The sequence below is a fragment of the Pseudochaenichthys georgianus genome, chromosome 12, assembly GCF_902827115.2.
Source record: "Pseudochaenichthys georgianus chromosome 12, fPseGeo1.2, whole genome shotgun sequence".
NCBI classification, from domain to species: domain Eukaryota; kingdom Metazoa; phylum Chordata; class Actinopteri; order Perciformes; family Channichthyidae; genus Pseudochaenichthys; species Pseudochaenichthys georgianus.
Window position 1 is genome coordinate 15,355,293 of NC_047514.1, and position 23,002 is coordinate 15,378,294.

Genomic DNA, 23,002 nt, shown 5'->3' on the forward strand with positions numbered 1-23,002 from the left:
TACACAATGCACGCGTCAGCACCAAAGGAACACATGATGTAGTCTCTGATTGTACCTGCCTCTTGTTATTTGGAGAACTAACCACGTAATGAAGTGCTAGAACTCTTTCAATAGCTAGCAATTGGTGCTCATTGCCATTCAACCTAATATAAGTGACACTGGAGCAATTGTTGTTATTGTTATAGGTGTTTGTATTGTTGTGTACAATCTGAAATATTGTCATTACCAATTAAGTGTGATCATAAGCATTTTGTTTCCTTGCGTGCCTCGCTTATATTTCAATAGCTGGCCATTGGTGCTCATTGCCATTCAAACTAATATAAGTGACACTGGAGCAATCATTGTTATTGTTATAGGTGTACAGTGTTTGTATTGTTGTGTACAATCTGAAATGACCAATTAAATGTGATCAAAGCATTTTTTTTTCTTGTGTGCTTCCTTTCTAATTCTCTTTATCTCTTGTTCTCTTATCCAGGGAGGCCTCATTGCTCTCCTCCTCCTTATTCTCCTCTTCACCCTCGTCCTGTATACGCGCCACCGGTGGTGCAAGCGCCGCCGTATCCCACAGAAGAGCGCCAGCACCGAGGCCACCCATGAGATCCACTACATCCCCTCTGTTCTACTGGGACCCCAGGGCAGAGACAGCTACCGGGGCTCTCGAAACGCACACCAGCACGGGAACTCCGTCATCGGTATGCCCATCCGGGAGACCCCCATTCTTGATGACTACGACTGTGATGACGATGACCAATGTGGACACTCCCTTAACTCCACGCCAAACCAGCTCCACAACAAGCTGAGTGACGGGAAGTTCCACGAGGACTACGGGGTTAACATCGGAGGGCACACAGACATGACGTGCAAAGAGAATGAGATTAAACATAATTTCGAAATACGAGGTAGGTTAAATACTTTTTGATTGAAAAACAATTAACCATGAGGATTAATGTGATAGCTGTGAGATTAACAGCATGATGTAGTTGTCACAGGAAATCTGTTTTGCTCAGTGGTTGTTTCTGAGAGGATGATTTGTGCTTCCGTGGAGGCTCTCAGTGCCAGCTCCCCAGATGGCCCGGCAGTTCACTTTGGCTCCGGCCAGCTCAACCGTGTTCTTGACAGCACAGCATGTCCTGCTTACATTAAGTCAGAAATCAGCAGTTTGTGCACGCCATTACATCACTCTGGTAAAGATAGGAATCCTGTATTCTACGAGTAATATTGTTTTTTTGTATTTTTAATACTTCATTTTGAATTTGTATTTTGAGAGAGACAGCAGACAGGCAGGAGAAGGTCAAAATCCAGGAGCAGAAGTAGATTGCTTTGACCCAAATTGCTACGCTTGGATTATGTGGAAGCCTACCCTTTAAGAAAGGTAACTGCTATACAAATGACCGCTGCTGTGCTCAGAGTTCTCAGTCAGGTATAGGACAATATACTGACCATAACCTCAGTTTTGTTTTGGGTTGTACACTTTTTCCAAAGCTCCATGGGATATAACCACAATAAAGCAAAGACATACACAATATACCGTAAATAGGTACCTAAAATCTTTACATGGCGTACAAGAGAAAAAAAAAGAAAAGAAAGAAAAGCTTGATTTTGCATTGACAATTTCCGAGAATAGTCTAAAGCTGCCAGACGACAGCATCGTAGACATAAACAAAAAGGCCAAGGGTAACCCACTACCGACACAAACAAAATACAGAAAGGAGGAAAAGAGAAGACAAAATAAATGGGGATGGATTGCCAAACACCAGACAAAATTAAGAATTACGCAGTCTAGAGTAAGTAAAATACAAGCAGCAGAAGAGCTCTTTAATTAAATGATTAATTATCCTCCAGCAATGTCAGAAACGGTTTCCACAACTTAATGAAGCAATCTTGTGAATTAAGTCTGTTAATGCGAATTTGCTCCATCCTAGCAGAGGAAGTAATATTGTTAAGTGTACATTTATTTCTGAAACCACAGAAACAGTGTAGCCACCATCTTTCATACACACTCAGCCATCATAGCCATCAGCTCCGAGTGAGGAGAAGTAATGTGATGCGATGCAGTTTAATTTAATGCAATGTCTAAAGGTCAAGTGACAGGGGCCATTGGTGTGGTTGATTAGGTGCTGAGGTGTGTCAGTGGGTGGCCGTTGACCCTTGCTTAACATAACCGGGGGTCTGCACTTTAAGCGGGGGCAAAAGGGCTATTGCCATCTATGACAGAACTGGAAGTGATGCTTCAAAAATTCTCCTACAGAGATTACCTAAAAAAGTATTCTAACCATTATAATCTGCTATGTATATATCATATCCTGATGAACTTGGGGTGCTCTTCTGCAAAGCACAACTTTAATAATATAAGGGTGCTGACTAATTTGGATGGTGGCCTGGTTATTGATGTCATACTGAATTATGCATGTCTGAAGTTTGTGGAAAATGCCCTTTTGCTCCCATAGAATTTATCACTTGACAAAACCGGATTTCCATATGCATTTTGCTTCTGCCTGTGAACTTACTTCCTGAAAATAGGCTGAAAAAACTGCTCAACATAATTTTTTTCAACTTTGAGGATACACTTTGCCCATTGGACAACAAAGAAAGCTGATTATTATTTCAGTTACATGTTATCAACGTTATTTGAATGGAGGAAAATTGGATACAATTATATATATATATTTCTTTGTTAAGCCTTAAATTGGCATAGCCTCATAGTCTCTGACCAAGACAAAAGCTGAGAATCATTCTAGAAACGTGTATTGCATTGGACTAACACTTACGGCTTGAATATATTATGGCCAGACCTTATTCAAAAATGAAAAGGAAAATTATGCAACAAAGTGAAAGGATAGAGGTTAATTTCTGCTCTTTTCCCGAATGAAAATGCAGCATGTTGAGATTAGCCACTGGGAGAAAGGAAGCAAGGCAGAGGTCGGAGAGGTCAAGGCTCCTACTGTACAAGCCTGTCTCTTGGGCCAATCGCCGCATTATGCCATTGTTACAAGAGAGCAACATGTTATAATATTCCTCACTGCCTCTAAAGAAAGAGCCAATAAAACCAATCATAAATACAAAAAACACATCACACACTCATATCAACCACATGGCGACCGGTAATGAATGTGGAAACTCCCTTAACTAGGTGACAAACTGAAACTTAATATTAGAAATGTTTAGAGTTATACATTAATTCATCTAGAGGGACACTATGAATAACATAACATTCCAATGTCAAATGATTGGATGTTCTCAATACTAAATTCAAAACATGGTAGGACTCTCTTTGTATGAAAGTGGCTACATTATAAAACAAATGCTCATAGTATAGTGATTCTTTCTTTTCAAATACAGTACTTTAAAAACAATACCACGAATATCCATAACAATTGGTCATTCTCAAAAAGGTTGTTAAAAATCCCATTTAACTTGATGCCTCTGCCTTCCCCTTCTGTACTGTGCATAAAGCGCTGACATTTCAATACAGGGGCGATTAACTTCCATCCCACCTGTTCTATACTACGAGGCATTCAAAAAGTCTCCAAATACCAGTCATCTCTTATCTGTCTGTCCTTGCTGACAGATAACCCCATTCAACTGCACTCAATAGTATTATCCCCAGGGATTATGGCTATGCCTCACAGGGTTGTGCCTGGCTTTGGCTTTTGTTACACAGAAAACCAAACAAATGAGGCCTGTCAATTTCATTATTCATTGAGATTCCTAAGGCTTTGGGAATGAATTTGGGCAGCGTCAACGTTGTAAATTCATGTGCAGGAAAACCTTAGCGGCATGCTGAAAATATTGTTCTATGATGAGCACTCTGGGACCAGTTATCAGCATCAGACCGCTTTTATCACACATACCCCTCCCTCACACTTCACAGCTCACAGGCTGCTTCCTCCACTGCTCACCTACATGTGTAGCTCTTGTTGTGAAAAGGGCAAGTTTTACATATCAAGCACTTTGAGTCATACATACATATAGATACTTAGTCTTCTGAGCTATTTGTAGAGGGCATTTACATTGTGCAACTGTTCTGTGTCCTACTTTTTCAAACAAGCAGGAATTCAATTATTACAAAATAAGTTATCTTACCCTGAATAATTACAATGGATCCAATTGGATTTCTGATTTTAGCTGAACATGTTTCTACACAGCTGTTATTGTGTATGAATCACGACTTTGCTTCTCATTGTTTTTATACATCCTCATTCTCAATGGCCTGAGGCATAATGTTTCATTAGTTTGACTCTGATAAAACACTGACAATAACTTACATAACTTCTAAAAACAAGCATCATCATTGTGTGTAATAGTATTTTCTTATCTACTTGGATTGCTGATGTTTTTTCGAGGTGGTACTTGCTGTAAGGGAAACTTCTGTAGCAATGGAGAGTCAGGACTCAGAGAGACACGGGACGAGCAGGAGTTCTGATGTCAAACACTGGCAGTTTATTACAAGCATCGGCCGGATAATTCATATCACAAGTCACAGCAGCAGAAAGTTCTGACTGCATGGTTGGGTTGCCATGTCAATTCTGAATCACCCTCTCATCAATGTTGACCTTTTAACCAGTTTACAGGGAGTTCACCCACATATTGGGAGAGGTATCTGTGAACACCTGGAGGTACTGAATTACTTTATCTGAATCTATGGCTCTTGTGACCGAGAGTTGACCGGTCACAAAACTCATAATGTCAGCAATAGCTGACAGTTCCCATTCCCTAAGACAGATAATAGACTTTGGCTTCGTCGTAAAACGTCAACAGGCCGAAAGGTCAAATATCTTAGGAGAAAGAGAATTATTCTTTGACACTTAGGAGTAAAGACAAAATTAATCCCTAACACTTGCTTTTAGAGGTCAAGTTTGGATTTAACTCACATTAACATTGTCCTACAACTATAAAAACATATTATTTCAAAAGGTGCTTTCCATCCTTGCAGACCACTAACTAGTCAACTTGCCTCATGTTTTTGTGTGTGTTCCCTAATTGAAATAAAATTAACCACGTTTTTCTTTTTGCCAAGGGCTAATCTCAAATTTGAGCAGTTTTCCAAACTTTGTGAGAATGGTTTAGGTGCTCGAGGGTTGCCAGGATTTAAGTACGTTGAATGTTATAAATGTGATAATGTCTCAAAAACTCAAAATCACTGGGACAGAGAGCAAGCAAAAAGACAAGGAGTCTGTGCATTGTTCCTCACTATCAACTGTAAAAGCATACATCGTTCATTTTATTTGTTTAATTTTTTATTTGGTGCTGGCTGCACCATCTGACTGTATGATATGATAATCATAGCTTATTTAATTTGTAGTATTTTCTTCTACCTGGATTTAAAACCTGTGCATACTAATGGTCACAAGTGTGAGAAATTGGGTTGAAAATAAGAAATACTTGGTTCAGAGAAAATAATTTTTCTCAAAGCACAACCACTCAATGGAGCATCCTGTTGAAGTACTTCAGATGTGATTGGGCCAGCACTTCACACCAGCGCTCTGCCAACACAATGCCCATGGTTTCTTGGCTGTGGCCATTGATCTGATCCTCACAGTAATAACAAGCAAGTCATCCAATTCCCATCTAGCATGACTCATCAGCCCTGTCTAACACTCACTCTAAGATGAGGTGAGCAGCACATTTAGAGGCCTTGGCCTAGAGTTTTGACAATAATAATGTATTATTTGACATTACATTTAGTGCTATCACTTTTGTATAAGAAGTGATAGAGGCAGCAGAATTCCAGGTCACATCATTTGATTGAATGCACTGGGCCACAGTTATCTGCCTAGTACAATTTGTTCATTTCCTTTTGAGCTTTAAAGATACATTTCTCAAGGAATCAACTATAATTTGTTCAATATACTTTCACTGGGTAAAGTAAGATGTTCAAAGCCTTAATATATTGCTGCTTATTTCCCCCTGAAAAGTCCTTGATGTTGAGCTGAAAAACGGATCCAACAAATGGACAAATACCTAATTTCAGCATTGTGATTGTTATTTTAAATGCTTCATGGTTGCTTTAAAAAAAAGTTCTATATCTACAGAAGGATTCTATTTTTGTAGTGACTGCAAAAAGCCCGGCCAGTAAATTAATATTTCTACTATAGTTAAGAATGTCAATATCCCTAAAAGGCTTTTCTGTCGTGCCTCTCTTTCCTTTCAGTGAAATGATGTTGTTTGTAAAGACAGCAATGCAATTACTGGGTATTTATATTGTAAACACAGATAAAGCTTTGGGCACCAAATGTAGCTCACTCTGCTTTTAACAATCTGCTAAAACATAGTTAGATACTTCGAGGGAGTAGACATTTAAATAAATATCACTTAAAAATAGCCAAAAAGAGACAGTTGACAAAGATCCCTTGCTAGTAAAGGGGATTTTTTAGATTTCCACCCCTCCTCCTGTGGAGCCACTCCACACAATCTGAACAAATAGCTAATTCTTTCCTCCTGACTCCATCAAGTGCAGTGTAGCTGCTTGTTCTTTCTTCCCTTTTCCCCCAGCTACGACTAAGGCACAGTTGAGAAAACCATTGTATAAATAATAAGGTGTCTTTAGTAAAGTCGCTATATATAAATAAACTCAACCACAGCAATGATTCAGCCAGTCACTGCTATCCCAGACTTCCTCAGTGGCCTTGAAATGAACAAGGTCATGGCAGGGATGAATCATCCATTTATCTTCTGTGGCTCTATGTGGTATTACAGTCATAACTACTGGACAAATTATTGTGACTCCTTTAGATTTACAACGTTAATGATGTATTAAATAAATAATAATAAAAAATGATTGTTTCATCATCGACACAACCCCTGTCATTACAAAGCTTATTGAGTGTTTACTGAGCTCTAATTGAACTCAGGACTGGAGAGTAATAATCCAGTGTCATGCTTCAGATCGCTAATGTGACATCATTGATGAGAAATGGCTGCCAGCTTGGCACGCTCAAGCTAGCTCAGGGTAATGTTTTGATTAATACTGAATCAGGCTTTTCATGCTTCCCCACGATGAATAGATAGGAGTTAATTACAAACACTTCCCATTCTTCCTTTTGCGGAAAGCATTTCAGTTGTGTCTCTTTAATGAGGGCAATGTATCGTGATCAGGAAGATGATTTAAAGATGCGCAGCATATGTACGAGTGTGCACAAACATCAATGCATGATCCATATACATGTATCGAGCATGTAAGCTGTATGTTTTTATAGGATAAACTCGGGCACACAACCTAATGAATGTGACATTATTTAAGCAGTCCATCATTCAATGTTACTCTGCCCACAGTGTGTACCATTCATTGCCAGTTTCATTGGTCATGACCTTTGCAGACTGTAGTGCGCTGTGCTTTCAGGACATTTCAAAGCAGCATGAGCAAACCCCTCTTAGCACACCACAGCTGCTGATGAGAGGAGTTGGAGTAAAGAGGACAGGAATATAACATGGGGGGACCATAAAGAGTCTAGGTCAGGGATGGGCAAATGGCGGCACGCGGGCCGCATGCGGCCCCCACCTCTTTTTGCGGCCCTCAGATTAATTTATAAACAACGTAATTAATAAAAAAAATGTTTTTTAATTTTAATTTTTACTTGTAGTACTGATACCGTCCACTAGACTCCTAGTTACGTCGCGAGCTGCGTAGATGATTTTAAATACCGCAAAATAATCTGTGACGCATTTGTGTGTATTGTGTTTGTTTCCAGGGGAAACCCTCACAAGAAACACCGGCTGTTGTTATGTCTGCTGTGACGTTAAGTTGCCTCTTGTAATTATGCCGTTACAAGCTTAAAAGTTGTTTTTATCATCTGAATTTGGCGAAACAAGTTTAATATTCTTAAAACCAAGACTTTGTTTATTTGAAATCAGATGAAAACAAACTGCCGTGTTATCTATGATTACTACGCTTTTCATTTATAATTTCAGCGGGAGGGAGGGGGAGTGGCACTGAGGAACAGCAGATTGCGGGCTGACAGGTGTCTGTGTGGACCCTTATTGTGGAATAAGGGGAATGCAGAGACTGGCTACAAGTGTTTTAGGTTTCAAGTTGGACAACTCATTTCTGGGTTAGTGTTCATGACTTCATGTGTATGTCATCTAATGGTTAATCTCAATACACACACATTTTCCGTGCTTTCCAATAGTTTAAAATAGTTTTATTCCACTGTTTAATAACCTGTCCAATACAAACATAGTGAGCTTATTAGAGGATGTTCCCATTTTTTGGGGATGTTCCCTTTGATTGTAAAATGTCAATGAAGATGTCAGACTTCGTATATTTGTTAATAATTACATACAACACATGGAATTTGTGTGTGGGTGTGTTCCAAGTGAATCTGCGGCCCCCTGGTGGCCAGTACATCAATGATGTGGCCTCCACCACCATCAAAGTTGCCCATCCCTGGTCTAGGTGTAGTGACTCATGGATAAATGAAGGCGGAGTAATCCAATCCTACGTGAGACCTTTGTCAGTGATGGAGAACAACAATACCTGCCAGTAGAAATGGGTTTGTAAGCACCAAGGCCACGCCAGATCAATATCTGTGGGTCAATATTATGCCAACTCATGAGCCATCTTTATGAGGCTGTTTTGAAATGTGGATTGGGCAGCTCACCCAAATGTATTGGTCAATATGTCCCTCAATATCCCTGTGCTCCCTGTATTTCAAACACTCTTAAGTTCCTTAAAGTTATTATGCTATTTTTCAAACTGTTCGCATAGACCGTGTCTTTGGAGGTTTGAAAACTCTAGGAAAGAAAACTGAACAAGCTAAAAGAGAATAGGCAGTTGAACAATATCAACAAACATAAAAATAGACTAATGGGTACCAATACTTTCTGCCTGGACAGCTCAATGATTTATTTATGTAATTAAAACTGAAACACGAGAAGGGAAAAGCAAACAGTGTTATTGGTATTTAGAGATAACAAATCCTGTTAGGCAATCAAAAAATAAGACAATTTAGACGTTACAGGTTTGAATATATGCCTTTTAAAATATAGCTTTAAACCATGCGTGTCCATGATGTGTTATGTATTCAGGTTGTTCAGGAAAGAATCCGGAGCTATAGCTGCTATAAAGCATGCCTTTGGTCAATATGCAATTTCAGGAACATTTTTGTTGCTTGCAGCATATTCAATTAACAGAATTGTTTCGGGTCTGTGTAAATTACCTCAGTGTGTGATACATTGGCACCCTATCATAATTATATTTGCATAATGTCTTTTCTGCTTCATTTCCGCTCCTACATGTCCTGGAATTGTTCCCGGTTACACTCGTGAAATAAATGGAAATAGTTTCTAATATGTTTTGTTATCTTTGGAATCTATCAAAAGTTTAACATAGTTTAACAATAAAGAAAGTCATTTCACTCTGCAGTCAAAATGTAGTGTTACAAAGTTAATATTCATAAAAGAGAATTTAAATAAGACAGCCATTATACATATCCAAATAATTCATATTTAATGTGAAAGACAAGAGTATACTTTTTAAACAGAAATATGAGAGGTTACCCTTCAACCAGCGAGGTAAATATGTAAGTCCTACATAATAGGCATATACTAATAAAACCTATAATTTCAAAAAGCCCCCAAAACAGATTAATTGAGATACTGCAATATTGTTATGATGAATTATAAGAAAATGCTCCCAGCATCCAGAAATGGCATATAATATGATTGTAAACTTGTTTTTAGCTGGACTATGCTTCCTCATTTGATGTAAGTCATTTAGATCTGAATCATGGCTTGGTCATTAATCATTTGCTGAAAAAAAGGAAATTAGAAAACTAAATTACATTTGTGGATGATGACAAGCGCTTCACCATTTCGCCAACATGTGGTGTTATAACATTACATTATATTACATGCTATTTGTTAGACGCTTTTATCCAAAGCGACATACATACTCAATACTGTGGGCAATCCCCACAGGAGCAATTTGGGGTGAAGTGTCTTGCCCAGGGACACAACGACATGCTGACTGCAGTGGGGTTTGAACCTGTGCTCCCCTGATCGCAACACCAACGCACAAATCCACTGCGCCACACGCCCTTATAAATGAGGAGAATTGAAAGTATATGCTCCAAAGATCCCAGCACACAGGAAAGACAAAGGTGTCATTGAAGGAGCTTTTGAGGAGAGCTTTCAGTCAGGATTGACCCTACTTGTCCACAGAGTCCATTTTGTTCACCTTGGCTAAGATGTTCAAGAGCTTCCAGACAGCAGACAGGCAGGAGAAGGTCAAAATCCAGGAGCAGACGTAGATTGCTTTGACCCAAATTGCTACGCTTGGATTATGTGGAAGCCTACCCTTTAAGAAAGGTAACTGCTATACAAATGACTGCTGCTGTGCTCAGAATTCTCAGTCAGGTATAGGACAATATACTGACCATAACCTCAGTTTTGTTTTGGGTTGTACACTTTTTCCAATGCTCCAAGGGATATAACCACTTCTTACCACTCACAGACTAATAGGCTGCTGGTGTTCCAATAAAACCCTCAACTGCTTCAGAAACAGGAGAGAAATGGGATGAGTTCCTGCTATTTTTGCCAGATGCACACCGAGGCGTTCCCCAGAGCCCAGCTGGGTTTTTGCCATTTGAGCTGAGCCCATTAGGTCAGAGACCCTCTGGATGAGCTCTTTGAAATGAGTGAGGAGGTTGACTCATCAAAGTGTATGAGAAGGATGATTTTAAAACCCATTTGTGACAGCCCAAAGCATTTTAAAACAATCTTGGTGCTGTTCATATACCATGAGCTAAGAAAAAATGCTCCAAAGCCTTAGGAAAACATTCTGAAATTGCATATACAGTGGGGCAAACAAGTATATAGTCAGCCACCAATTGTGCAAGTTCTCCCACTTAAAAAAATGAGAGAGGCCTGTAATTTTCATCCTAGGTACACTTCAACTATGAGAGACAGAATGGGGGGAAAGAATCCAGGAAATCACATTGTAGGATTTTTAATTAATTAATTGGTAAATTCCTCGGTAAAATAAGTATTTGGTCACCGACAAACAAACAAGATTTCTGCCTCTCACAGACCTGTAACTTCTTCTTTAAGAGCCTCCTCTGTCCTCCACTTGTTAACTGTATTAATGGCACCTGTTTGAACTCGTTATCAGTATAAAATACACCTGTCCACAACCTCAAACAGTCACACTCCAAACTCCACTATGGCCAAGACCAAAGAGCTGTCAAAGGACACCAGAAACAAAATGGTAGACCTGCACCAGGCTGGGAAGACTGAATCTGCAATAGGTAAGCAGCCTGGTGTGAATAAATCAACTGTGGGAGCAATTATTAGAAAATGGAAGACATACAAGACCACTGATGATCTCCCTCGATCTGGGGCTCCACGCAAGATCTCACCCCGTGGGGTCAAAATGATCACAAGAACGGTGAGCAAAAATCCCAGAACCACACGGGGGGACCTAGTCAATCAGAACTGGGACCAAAGTAACAAAGGCTACCATCAGTAACACACTACGCGCCAGGGACTCAAATCCTGCAGTGCCAGACGTGTCCCCCTGCTTAAGCCAGTATATGTCCAGGCCCGTCTGAAGTTTGCTAGAGAGCATTTAGATGATCCAGAAGAGGATTGGGAGAATGTCATATGGTCAGATGAAACCAAAATAGAACTTTTTGGTAAAAACTCAACTAGATGTGTTTGGAGGAGAAAGAATGCTGAGTTGCATCCAAAGAACACCATACCTACTTTGAAACATGGGGGTGGAAACATCATGCTTTGGGGCTGTTTTTCTGCAAAGGGACCAGGACGACTGATCCGTGTAAAGGAAAGAATGAATGGGGCCATGTATCGTGAGATTTTGAGTGACAACCTCCTTCCATCAGCAAGGGCATTGAAGATGAAACGTGGCTGGGTCTTTCAGCATGACAATGATCCCAAACACACCGCCCGGGCAACGAAGGAGTGGCTTCGTAAGAAGCATTTCAAGGTCCTGGAGTGGCCTTGCCAGTCTCCAGATCTCAACCCCATATACAATCTTTGGAGGGAGTCGAAAGTCCGTGTTGCCCAGCGACAGCCCCAAAACATCACTGCTCTAGAGGAGATCTGCATGGAGGAATGGGCCAAAATACCAGCAACAGTGTGTTAAAACCTTGTGAAGACTTACAGTAAACGTTTAACCTCTGTCATTGCCAACAAAGGGTATATAACAAAGTATTGAGATTAACTTTTGTTATTGACCAAATACTTATTTTCCACCATAATTTGCAAATAAATTCTTTAAAAATCAGACTTTCAGATTTTCTGGATTCTTTCCCCCCATTCTGTCTCTCATAGTTGAAGTGTGCCTAGGATGAAAATGACAGGCCTCTCTCATCTTTTTAAGTGGGAGAACTTGCACAATTGTTGGCTGACTAAATACTTTTTTGCCCCACTGTATATTAATAAATCATACCTTTTTCTACAGGTTGGATAGGTAACATCATTTTCAATGCTCATTGTGACATTTGCTGCCTTGTTTTTTTTTTAAGATTATACAGGACAACCATCAACCCTCCTGAGCATGCCTTGTCGGCCGTGTTTCTGCCTTGTTTTCTGCGATAGGATCTGAAACATGGTCTACAATGCATCTTGGGAATGGTTAATTGGTATTCAAAGGATGTCTATAGAAGATGTCATTTTCTATCTGCCTGTTTCTGTTGCTCAGCCTGCATAACATGTATGCATTTGTGTATCGAAAATGTGTTTGTGCCTATTACATTATGCATGTTATCATTGTTACATGGACTATTTCAAATTGCACTGAAATACTTACAGAGCAGCTTGGCTCACATGGGGATTGAGGATAGCTGTTTGAAGAAACCATGCCGTCACTCACTACTTTCAGCTAAGCACAATATTTCTTACAAGTCTATGGTAGGGATTTCCAGGTGTTTCCTGCCAGGAATAGGCTGCCCGTCATTGTCCCTTATTAAACATTTACATAATATGTCACCCATACATTTATAACTCACCGCCTTCCACACTGCCACAAACAGATACATTTATGTGAGACATTCTTATATGGGGATATTGTTCTTATACTTCATGACCTGCGTGTATTTTTGATTGACAGTGAGGAGCCTCAGCCTGTCTGGAGCAGTTGGAGGTCAGAGCTTAGCCTGTGATGTTTAACCGGCACAGCATGGGGAGACACATCCATATTTTATTCTGGCCCATGGCAAGAGCCGAGCTATAGATAGCACTTAAGTCGTGTTCCTCTGCAAACAGCAGATGCCTTAAAATATACAAGAATAGTCAAAAGCTAGGAGAAAGGAAAATTGTCTCACTAAGATGGAACAGTACATGCTTTTGTAGCAGCTGGGGATGACGGCACTTGATACAGTAAATGTTCAAATCCTGTAGAGTGGGGATTTATGTCTGTTCCTTGTGTTTTGAATTACACAAATGTCTTTTTGAGTGCTTTCAACTGTCGATACATTTTCATTTGAAGTCTCTTGGCAAACGCCATAGGAGACAATTGCAACACCACATGAGTCTAACTTGGGTTTTTGTATTTACAACTCCTGCCATGAACCCTTTTAAACTGTGTCACCTCTAACCCATACCGTTATGTCCTCTACAACGGTATGGATTATATGCTACAACTATAACATTGTCATTAGAAGTGGACGATGCCATTATTTACCTGCTGCAGCGTGCTCACTCATACCTGAATGGATCCGGTTGCACTGTGAGAATCACCTTTTTTGATTTCTCCAGCGCATTCAACACGATCCAGCCTAGGCTACTGAGTGACAAGCTGCAGGCTATGAGGGTAAACTCGTCCACCATCTCCTGGATTACCAACTACCTCACGGACAGACCACAGTACGTCCGGCTGGGCAGTGTGCTGTCTGATGTGGTGGTTGGTAGTATTGGAGCCCCACAGGGGACTGTGCGGTCTCCTTTCCTGTTCACCTTATACACCTCTGACTTTCAATACAACTCAGAGTCATGCCACCTGCAGAAGTTTTCGGATGACTCTGCTGTGGTAGGGTGTATAAGGGATGGATGGGAGGAGGAGTACAGAGCACGATTGTGGGCGATTTTGTAGAGTGGACTGGAGGAAATCATCTGCTTCTGAATGTGGCCAATACCAGATAGATGGTCATTGATTTCAGGAGGAAGAGGACATCTCCTCTGCCCCTGTGCATTCTGGGAGAGGATGTGGCTGTTGTGGAGGACTACAAGTATCTGGGAGTGCTCTTAGACAATGGGCTGAACTGGAGGATCAACACTGACGCTGTGTACAAGAAGGGGATTAGCAGACTCTATTTTCTGAGGAAGCTGAGATCCTTCAACGTATGCAGCAAGATGCTGGATATCTTCTACCAGTCTGTTGTGGCCAGTGCACTCTTCTTTGCTGTGGTCTGCTGGAGGGGGCAGCATCAGAGCCGGTGACACCAGCATGATCAATAAACTGATCAGGAAAGCTGGGTCTGTCATCGGCATCAAGCTGGACCCCTTTGAAGCTGTGGTGGAGAGGAGGACACTGAACAGGCTGTTGTCCATCATGGATAACCCCACCCATCCTCTCCACCTGCAGCTGGACAGTCAACGGAGCTCCTTCTCCAACAGACTGCTGCAGCTCCGCTGTCACAAGGACCGATACAGGAAAACATTCCTGCCCACTGCAATAACTCTGTACAACAAATCACCTCTGGCTGGAAGAGAACTCTCTGCTCCATAGTTTCTCTTGAAACAAAACCATGTTGTACATTTTACTCATACATAATCTGTTCAATATTCCATATGTCATATATTTTGAATATATATATATATATATATATTTGTATATATAATATCTGCATGTATATTTTCTATTTCAACATGTATATTTTATTTTTCTTTCTATTCTTCTTGTTTATTTTATAATTTTGTTTTATTGTAAAATGCCTTGTCTTGTCTTGTATGCTGCTGTAACAAAACCATTTCCCAAATTGGGATCAATAAAGTACTATCTTATCTTATCTTATTACCTTATCATGCACCATTTGGTATCTGAACACGTTTAGATTAGAGATCTGTTCCTGATTTTGTTTTCATTATTTTTCTTATATAAAGGCAAGCATTGGGTCCACATTATTTGCTTACTTGTTCATCATGTGAAATGCAACATAAAACTATTATTTATTCAATGATTTTAATTAATACAAAAAACATGTATCTTGAATTACAAAATATACGCTTATTGTGATTGGGTATTCACAGTTAACCAACATTGATATTGTTCAAACAGTCATATTATCAAAATGATGTCGTCATGTTATTTTCCCCTTTTATTTGTTCTCTTTCCATCTCCTCATATGTTCATGTCAGGCTCCTTTTCCTGCTGCTCTTGATCCCTTCTGGCTTTCTTATCTGCATGTTATTCCCAAAAGAATTGTCTTTGCTTCAACACCCATGGCATCTACTGTCGATCCATCTCTTCCTCACGCTGGCTCTTTCTTTTTCTGTCTCGTCCATTCTCCAGTCATCTCTGTATCCATTGTCTTTGTCAACCCATTATTCTTTTTCTATGTATCTGTCCAACCTCTTACACTCCTCTCGTACCTGCCACCCTTCCAGTAGCAGTGCTGTCAGAGAAATCAAAAATAGCTTCCCTGCTCCGCTCCTATTGAAACAATTGCAAATATTATATCACAGAGGGAATCAGAGCTGGCATGAACCCCTGGTTCCTTCCTATCGATACCCTCTGCACTCATTTGCTCCCTAAGCCGTGAAGGGGAGGAGAGCAAACAAGGGAATAGAGATGTGACTAAAGTGTGTGTGTGTGTGTGTGTGTGAGTGTGTATGTACCCACATATATGTAGGCATAGGTTGGCTGAACAGAAAAACAACATTTTGTGAAAGGACGCAATGAAAGGTAGTTTAATGAAAAAAAACGAATATCCAGCAATTTAATTCCTTTTTTTTTGTTTTCTGCCTCTAGCAGATTTCCTCCAAATTAAAACAGCAGGGGTTGGTAAGGTCTAAAGATCTTCAGAAATGTTTCCGCCATTTCCCTCATGGCTACATCTGTCTCTGTGTATATGAATGCCGGACAGGATGGCTTTGAAAAGGTCCATAACTGACTCAATTTTAAAAACATGGCACAAATTGACACTAAATTAGCAATAAATACATAAGAGTCGTCGCACATTTGTTACAGTTTGTCATTTTATTTAGTTAACTATTTGTTTTGTCTTGGCTTTTAGTGGGTGTTTCTATGACGTTTGAAATTGAATGTGGCATGATGTGTGCTGAATTCTACACAGTGTAATATGACATTATGCGTGGAATAGGAGTACTCTAATCCAGAGGTTCTCAATTGTTTTTCAGCCAAGGACCCCTTACAAGATAGAGAATACACCAAGGACCCCCTCATTCTGATTTGTGATTTTGGGCTATATAAATAAAAATTGACTTGATTTGACATGTATGTCCCTTGGAATAATCTGACGTAGCCTATTTTTTACACTTTTATATTCTTAGTTATGTGAAACTCTGTGAGTTGGGGGAACATGTCTGTAATGCCATTTTGCACCTGCCTTCTCCAGATCGCTGTTTTGGCACGGAATGCCTGGATTTTGTCGCTTACCTCCAGGATAGAGGCATATCTGCCTTGAACGGACAAACTGAGATTGTTCAATAAGTTGAACACATCTGCGAGGTAGGCGAGCTGTGCGATCCATTCGGGGTCCGAGAAGAGTGCTGCAGTGGTTGGCTTGTCATTCTGGTTGAACTCACACAGCTCTGAGCGCAGTTCGTACACCCGCTGTAGCACTTTTCCACGGGAGAGCCAACGCACCTCTGAATGGAACAGCAGGGTGTCCTGTCCTGCGCCCATCTCCCTGCAGAGCTGGCCGAATAAACGGGACTGTGGCTTACACTTGATGTGGTGGACCACAGATACCACCGTGCTGAGAACGGACTGTAGCTCAGGACTCAACGATGTTGACGCCAGAGCCTGCCTGTGCAGCATGCAGTGGGTAGCTATCATCATTGGATTGCGCTCCTTGGCACGAGCAACCACCCCACTATTGCGTCCGGTCATGGCAGCTGCCCCATCCGTGCAAATCGCAATGCAATTCTCCCAACTCACATTGCCAGTCTCCATGAACATATCTATAACATTGAAAATCTCCTCACCTGTTGCTCGCCCCGTCAACTCTTGACAAAATAAAAAATCTTCCTGAATCCTTCCTTCCCACGGGTAGCGAACCAGCGCGATGAGCTGCGCAGAGCTGGACACATCAGTGGACTCATCCAATTGAACCGCGAATTTAGACCCTCTCAGTCTTTCCAGCAGTTGTGATTTGATATCAGCAGACATGTCCTCAATTTGTCGTCTGATGGTGTCATTTGACAGAGGTACACTTCTCAATTTGGCAGCCGCATCTTTCCCCACCATCACCTCACACAGATCCACCGCAGCAGGGAGCAGCAGTTCCTCCGCTATTGTGTGGGGCTTTCGCGCCTTACGTTACGTCCACACAGCAGCTTTTCAAAAATCTTGAAAATCTTGGAGCTGGGCGTGTCTGAAAGCTTGGCGATTTTTTGTGAGCAACGCGACCAACAACCAATCACATGAATCTCCCGCCCCCGACATACAAAGCAAAAAACCCTGGCGATTTTATGCGAGCAATATATATATATATATATATATAAACTCCCCAAACAGGCGAAAACCTACCAGTTTCACCCACTGTCTCTGCCACCTCCCTCCATGCCTGGTTCCTCCGGTTTGTATCCCGTTAATAGTTCTGGTCGTTAAGAACCGGGTGATTTGCTACCGTAATTTCTCGTTTGGAATATGAGGAAATGAACTGCGGTCTGGTTCTCCCTGCTTACACGCGGTTTGATTGGCTAGCGCTTCTCCTGTCAGATTTGCATAAACGTGTTTGATTGGCTGACGCTTCCAGCTCAGCTTCAAAAGTTGAACATTGCTCAACTTTTGAATCCTGGAAATCCTGGAAATCTTCGCTTCGCTCCCCCACAATGCAGTTCGGCGAAAAGCGAGGCAAAGTGACGTCATCCACATTCAAAGTCAATGGGCAGAGAAGCGTTGGAAGCGTTGGAAGATTCGTCTAAAGCTGTTGTGTGGACGTACCGTAAAGCTGCTGTGTGGACGTACCGTTAGCAATCCTCTGCGCTACCAGATAGGAGGCCCGCTGCGCTTTAGCAGAAACAGACGTAACATTAACCATCCGTTGTTGTTGCTGGCGTTAGTTCTCACCCTTCCTCTCAAAAAAAGCCCGGTCTTTTTTTACATAATCTTGATGCTTGGTCTCGAGGTGCCTCTTCAATTTGGCAGGCTTCATCGCCTCATTGGCAAGACACCGCAGGCATATCAGACATTTCGGTTTCCCTTCCACTTCAATAAATCCATATTGGAGATACTCCTCATCGTATTTCCTTACTTTTGTTTTTTGTTTTTCATTTACTTCATTTGTAGCCGTAACCGGTCGTTTTAAAAATCTGTCCATCTTCGTAGTATGCTAGCCGTGTTATATCTCTATGATGCTTGCAGCGGCACTCTCTGACTGACGTAACAGTTATTGTTGTTTCCACGGTAATGGGTGACGCGCTTGATTTTTAAATGTATCTATTTGTTAGATTATAACCTAATCTATGAACTATTTTAGATTAAAAAAAAATATATATTATTTGTTGAAAAAAAAAAAATTGAAAAAAAATTATATCATGATAATTTAAATTAATGAATCTGAAAACTTTTCACGGACCCCCTGGCAGAGTGCCACGGACCCCCGGGGGGTCGCGGACCCCACTTTGAGAACCACTGCTCTAATCAATCTTCCAAGCTGCACTGCAAGCCATATCACCACCTGCCTCCGGGCATTGTTGAAGAGTCTGAAAACATTGCATCGGAGGAGGGGGGATCTTGAGCCTGAGAGAAATAAGGGTCAAACACTATTTATGGACAGAGAGTCACGGTCAAAGGTTTCACTTTCTGACAGACAGAAATTCCCATAGGCTGTATCAGCGATTTGGTGAAAGCCAGCCTAGTCTTGTTCATTTGGCTTTTTTGGAGTAGCTGGTCCTTCAGTTTCTTTTTTGCTGAGAGTACAACCGCTGCCCTTCCTTGTGCTGAATAACATTTTCTGGGAAGGTGAGATCATCAGATACTGGCATCTTTGTATCCGTTTTTCTTCATAATACCCAGAAATATATATATATATATAAACTATGCATCTGCAAATGAGTGCTTAATCAGTGAATTGTTTGATGAAAATAATATTGATTGCAATTGAGGTATATCATATAATCATACCTTGATTATTATTTGTAGTGCATTAGCAGCATCAACTATAAAAGTAGAAGTAATGGTTTGAGTAATTGGTATTAGCCAACAGTATACTATATTCTCATTTAAGAGTTTGAAAATAAAATGCAATCAAACACAATTTGTGTTAAATCAAACAGCTGTCAACTTTATTATGCCTCTGATATTCAGATTACAATATTATTTATTTGTGGTAAAGTTGCTTAGGACAGTAATCCAAATAAATACATACAATACATGTTACGCCACACGGCACAATATCAAAATCTCTCAGTCAGCATAAATGACTCAAGAAGATGCCTTTGAAATTACATCTGGACTTGTAGTTTCTCAAATAGTTCTGTTACTTTGTTGTCTGCTTTTGTATTGCACTTGTCAAAGTGGACAATGTCAAATATGAAAGGTCTTTTCAAATAAGCATATGAAAGAAAACTAGATAATGCAATTCCTGAAGAAATTGCTAGTGGGAATGCTTTATGCTGAAAAGCTGATGCTAAACTGCTATGCTGAAATGTAATATGTAAGAAGAAAGTGAATAATTTACATTGAAATGGTACATGCACACCGGGGGCTTGAATGTGTGATGAGAGAATAAAATAAAGTAAAAAGGCTTGGAAAAGCAGCAGAATATTTGAACTGCAAACTTTTGAACTAACTTGATGGTGAATGATCTATCGCCATGCCAACAGCATTTTATGACATCCCATAATACGCTTAGATGCATTGATGGCTGCATCGTTACCAAACCTGTGAAGTTATTGGTTTTTCATACCACTGCTACACTGACGCCACCCAATTAATTATGTCCTTTCCCCGCTCAGAGACCCAGGTCGTCGCAAGCATCTCTGCTTGTCGAGCTGACATCTCTCAGTGGATGTCTGTTCATCACCTCAAGCTCAACCTTGACAAGACTGAACTGCTTTTCCTTCCGGGAAAAGATTGTCCCACTGACCTAACAATCAACATCGGCACCTCTGTTGTTTTCCCGACTCAGACTGCAAAGAATCTGGGTGTGATCCTAGATAACAACCTGTCCTTCACTGAAAACATCACTGCTACAACCCGCTGCTGCAGATACACGCTTTACAATATCAGGAAGATACGTCCCCAGCTGACACAGAAAGCGACACAGGTTCTGGTCCAGGCTCTCGTCACCTCACGCCTAGACTACTGCAACTCCCTCCTGGCTGGTCTACCTGCATGTGCCATCCGACCTCTGCAGCTCATCCAGAATGCAGCGGCTCGTCTGGTCTTCAACCTTCCTACATTTTCCCACACCACTCCGCTCCTCCGCACCCTCCACTGGCTTCTGGTAACTGCTAGAATCCCCTTCAAGACAATGGTACTTGCGTGCCATGCTGCGAACGGATCTGGCCCTTCTTACATCCAGGACATGGTTAAACCGTACACCCCAGCACGTGCACTCCGCTCTGCATCAACCAAACGGCTCGATGCACCCTCACTGCGAGGGGGACCCAAGTTCCCATCAGCTAAAACACGTGGGTTTGCTATCCTGGCTCCAAAATGGTGGAATGAGCTCCCCATTGAAATCAGGACAGCAGATAGCTTACACACCTTCCGACGCAGACTGAAAACTCATCTCTTTCGACTCCACTTCGAGCAATAGAACTATTAACAAAGCACTTATATACTAATAAAGGACTGGCTTATCTAAAGCCAGTTGAGTAGCACTTGAAATGTTTTTGCTCTCTGAAACCTGATGTACTTATATGATTCTGTTTTCTTCAAGTTTGTATTTTGTTGGTCGAACGCACTTATTGTAAGTCGCTTTGGATAAAAGCGTCTGCTAAATGCAATGTAATGTAATGTAAGAAAGTTATGTGAAAACCGTGTTTCATGGCATTGTGTTGCCATGGCAACGGCATTTGAAGAAATCTCAAAACTGCCCCGTAGATGTCTTCACGGCTGTGAAGAACACGTGAAGTTTGAGCATTTTTTGAACATTTTCATAGGAGTTACGACAACATGGTGTTTTATGTCGAGGGATGCGTTTCCATGGAAACGGCATATGGTGAGATGTCAGATTTGGCGTAGAGCTGTTGAGGCATGGAGAGGTGATATACAGGTGAAGATTGTGGGACGACCGTGTCCATTGGAGCTATAGTGACATTGTGTTTTATGGCGAGGGATGCGTTTCCATGGAAACGGTATATGATGACACCCCATAATTGACGTAGAGCTGTTGAGGGCAGGACCATTAACCATTATCTGAAGACTGCTGCTCTGAGCATGTCAGTTGGAGTTATGACATCATCGTGTTCCATGACACAGGTGTTTATATTTGAGCTAACAACGTGTCCAGAGATCAAAGGTGTCCATGGTGATCAAATAAATGTGGCAAATGCTCAAATGTGTTGAACAACACATTTGTAACAGCTTTGTTAAAGGTGGGGTAGGTAAGTTTGAGAAACCGGCTTGAGATACACTTGTTATATTCCATGGAATGCTCTTAACATCCCGATAGCAATGAATATCTTTAGTGCTTTGACAACAAATCCATAAAAAAATGTCATCTGTGGAAGCCGTAGTACTGTAAAAAGCACGACAGAAAGCAGATGTGTTGGATTATGTTTGGAGTGGACAGTAGAACAACATCCTGCCTTTTGTAAGATGTTATATGTCCATTAGAATCTATCTTTAAATTGGATGTGATTATTTTACTGTTTATATTGTCAAGCTACTAGTTTGTGTTCTGTCTCTTATGTTCATTTAGTTCAACAGGCATTTTAATACTTGGGTATTGTCATTAAATAGAACAAAATGGGGATTGGATTCCAAACTGCAGTGCTTTCCACACTGCTGTGAAAGCAATGCACTCTATAGACAGGAATTAGGAAATAAAAGCTGGACTAGAGTTAAGAAATGTGTAAACATTTACAGACACAACAACAAACACATGCATAAACATACACACTGTCACAAAAGCCTGCATAAACAAGAACACGTTTGCAGTCCAACAACACAAATGTACTGGGCACCGTGAGACCACCAGGAATAAGTTGACTGAGGCGGCTTCCTGTTTACATCTACTGCTTATGAGACACTGTTAAAACATGATAAGGGTGTAACTGCAGATAAGGGAGATGAAAAGGAGAAATAAAGGCACTAGAGCTTTAGCTGACATTGAACTCAAAATAAGAAGCCAGTTTTGACTTGGGGTCTGGAAAAAAACAAATATCTGGGTAGCTGCTTCTAACAGATGTAAGACATTAGGAATACAGCAAACAAAAACTAAAATAATACTGCATAAAATGAACATGTGTTGATGGTTAAGGGAGGCATGCACATCTTGCTATATGTGCTCTTTACGAGAGCCATATTGTTGGAAATGAAATACAATTATTTTAGTTATTAACGTTTTGCCAAAAAAAGGTGTCAGGAGTGGGGGGGAGAGTTTGTGCACTTTATGGATCATTTTCCCCATTGTTTTAGGTTTTAATTTGTATGTGTTTGAGGAAAAAGAAGGATACATTTCACCAAAAAAGGGTCATTAAAATCCATCTCAGAGAGACTGTGGCGCAAGGCACCTCTGTTTAACTTAGCATCTCTCCTTTCCTCGAAAAGGAACAAAGACAGAGAGATAAAGAGAGCTCCAGGAGGCCATGAAATATGTATGCAAGCATTTAACCTCAGACATTTTGTCACACACTCTCCTCAGTCATGGCCGGTCAAAGCTTAAGTGCAACCCACTCTGGCGCTCTT

The 23,002-nt window shown here is 40.9% G+C and overlaps 1 protein-coding gene across 1 annotated transcript in view; it reads left to right on the forward strand.

Annotated features, from left to right (window-relative positions):
• Positions 1-23,002, forward strand: part of LOC117455880 (astrotactin-2-like) — a 337,211-nt gene that overhangs the window by 78,004 nt on the left and 236,205 nt on the right. Inside the window, exon 3 of the mRNA XM_034095512.1 lies at positions 476-899. Coding sequence (XP_033951403.1) covers positions 476-899 — 424 coding nt within the window. The remainder of the gene's footprint in view (positions 1-475; positions 900-23,002) is intronic.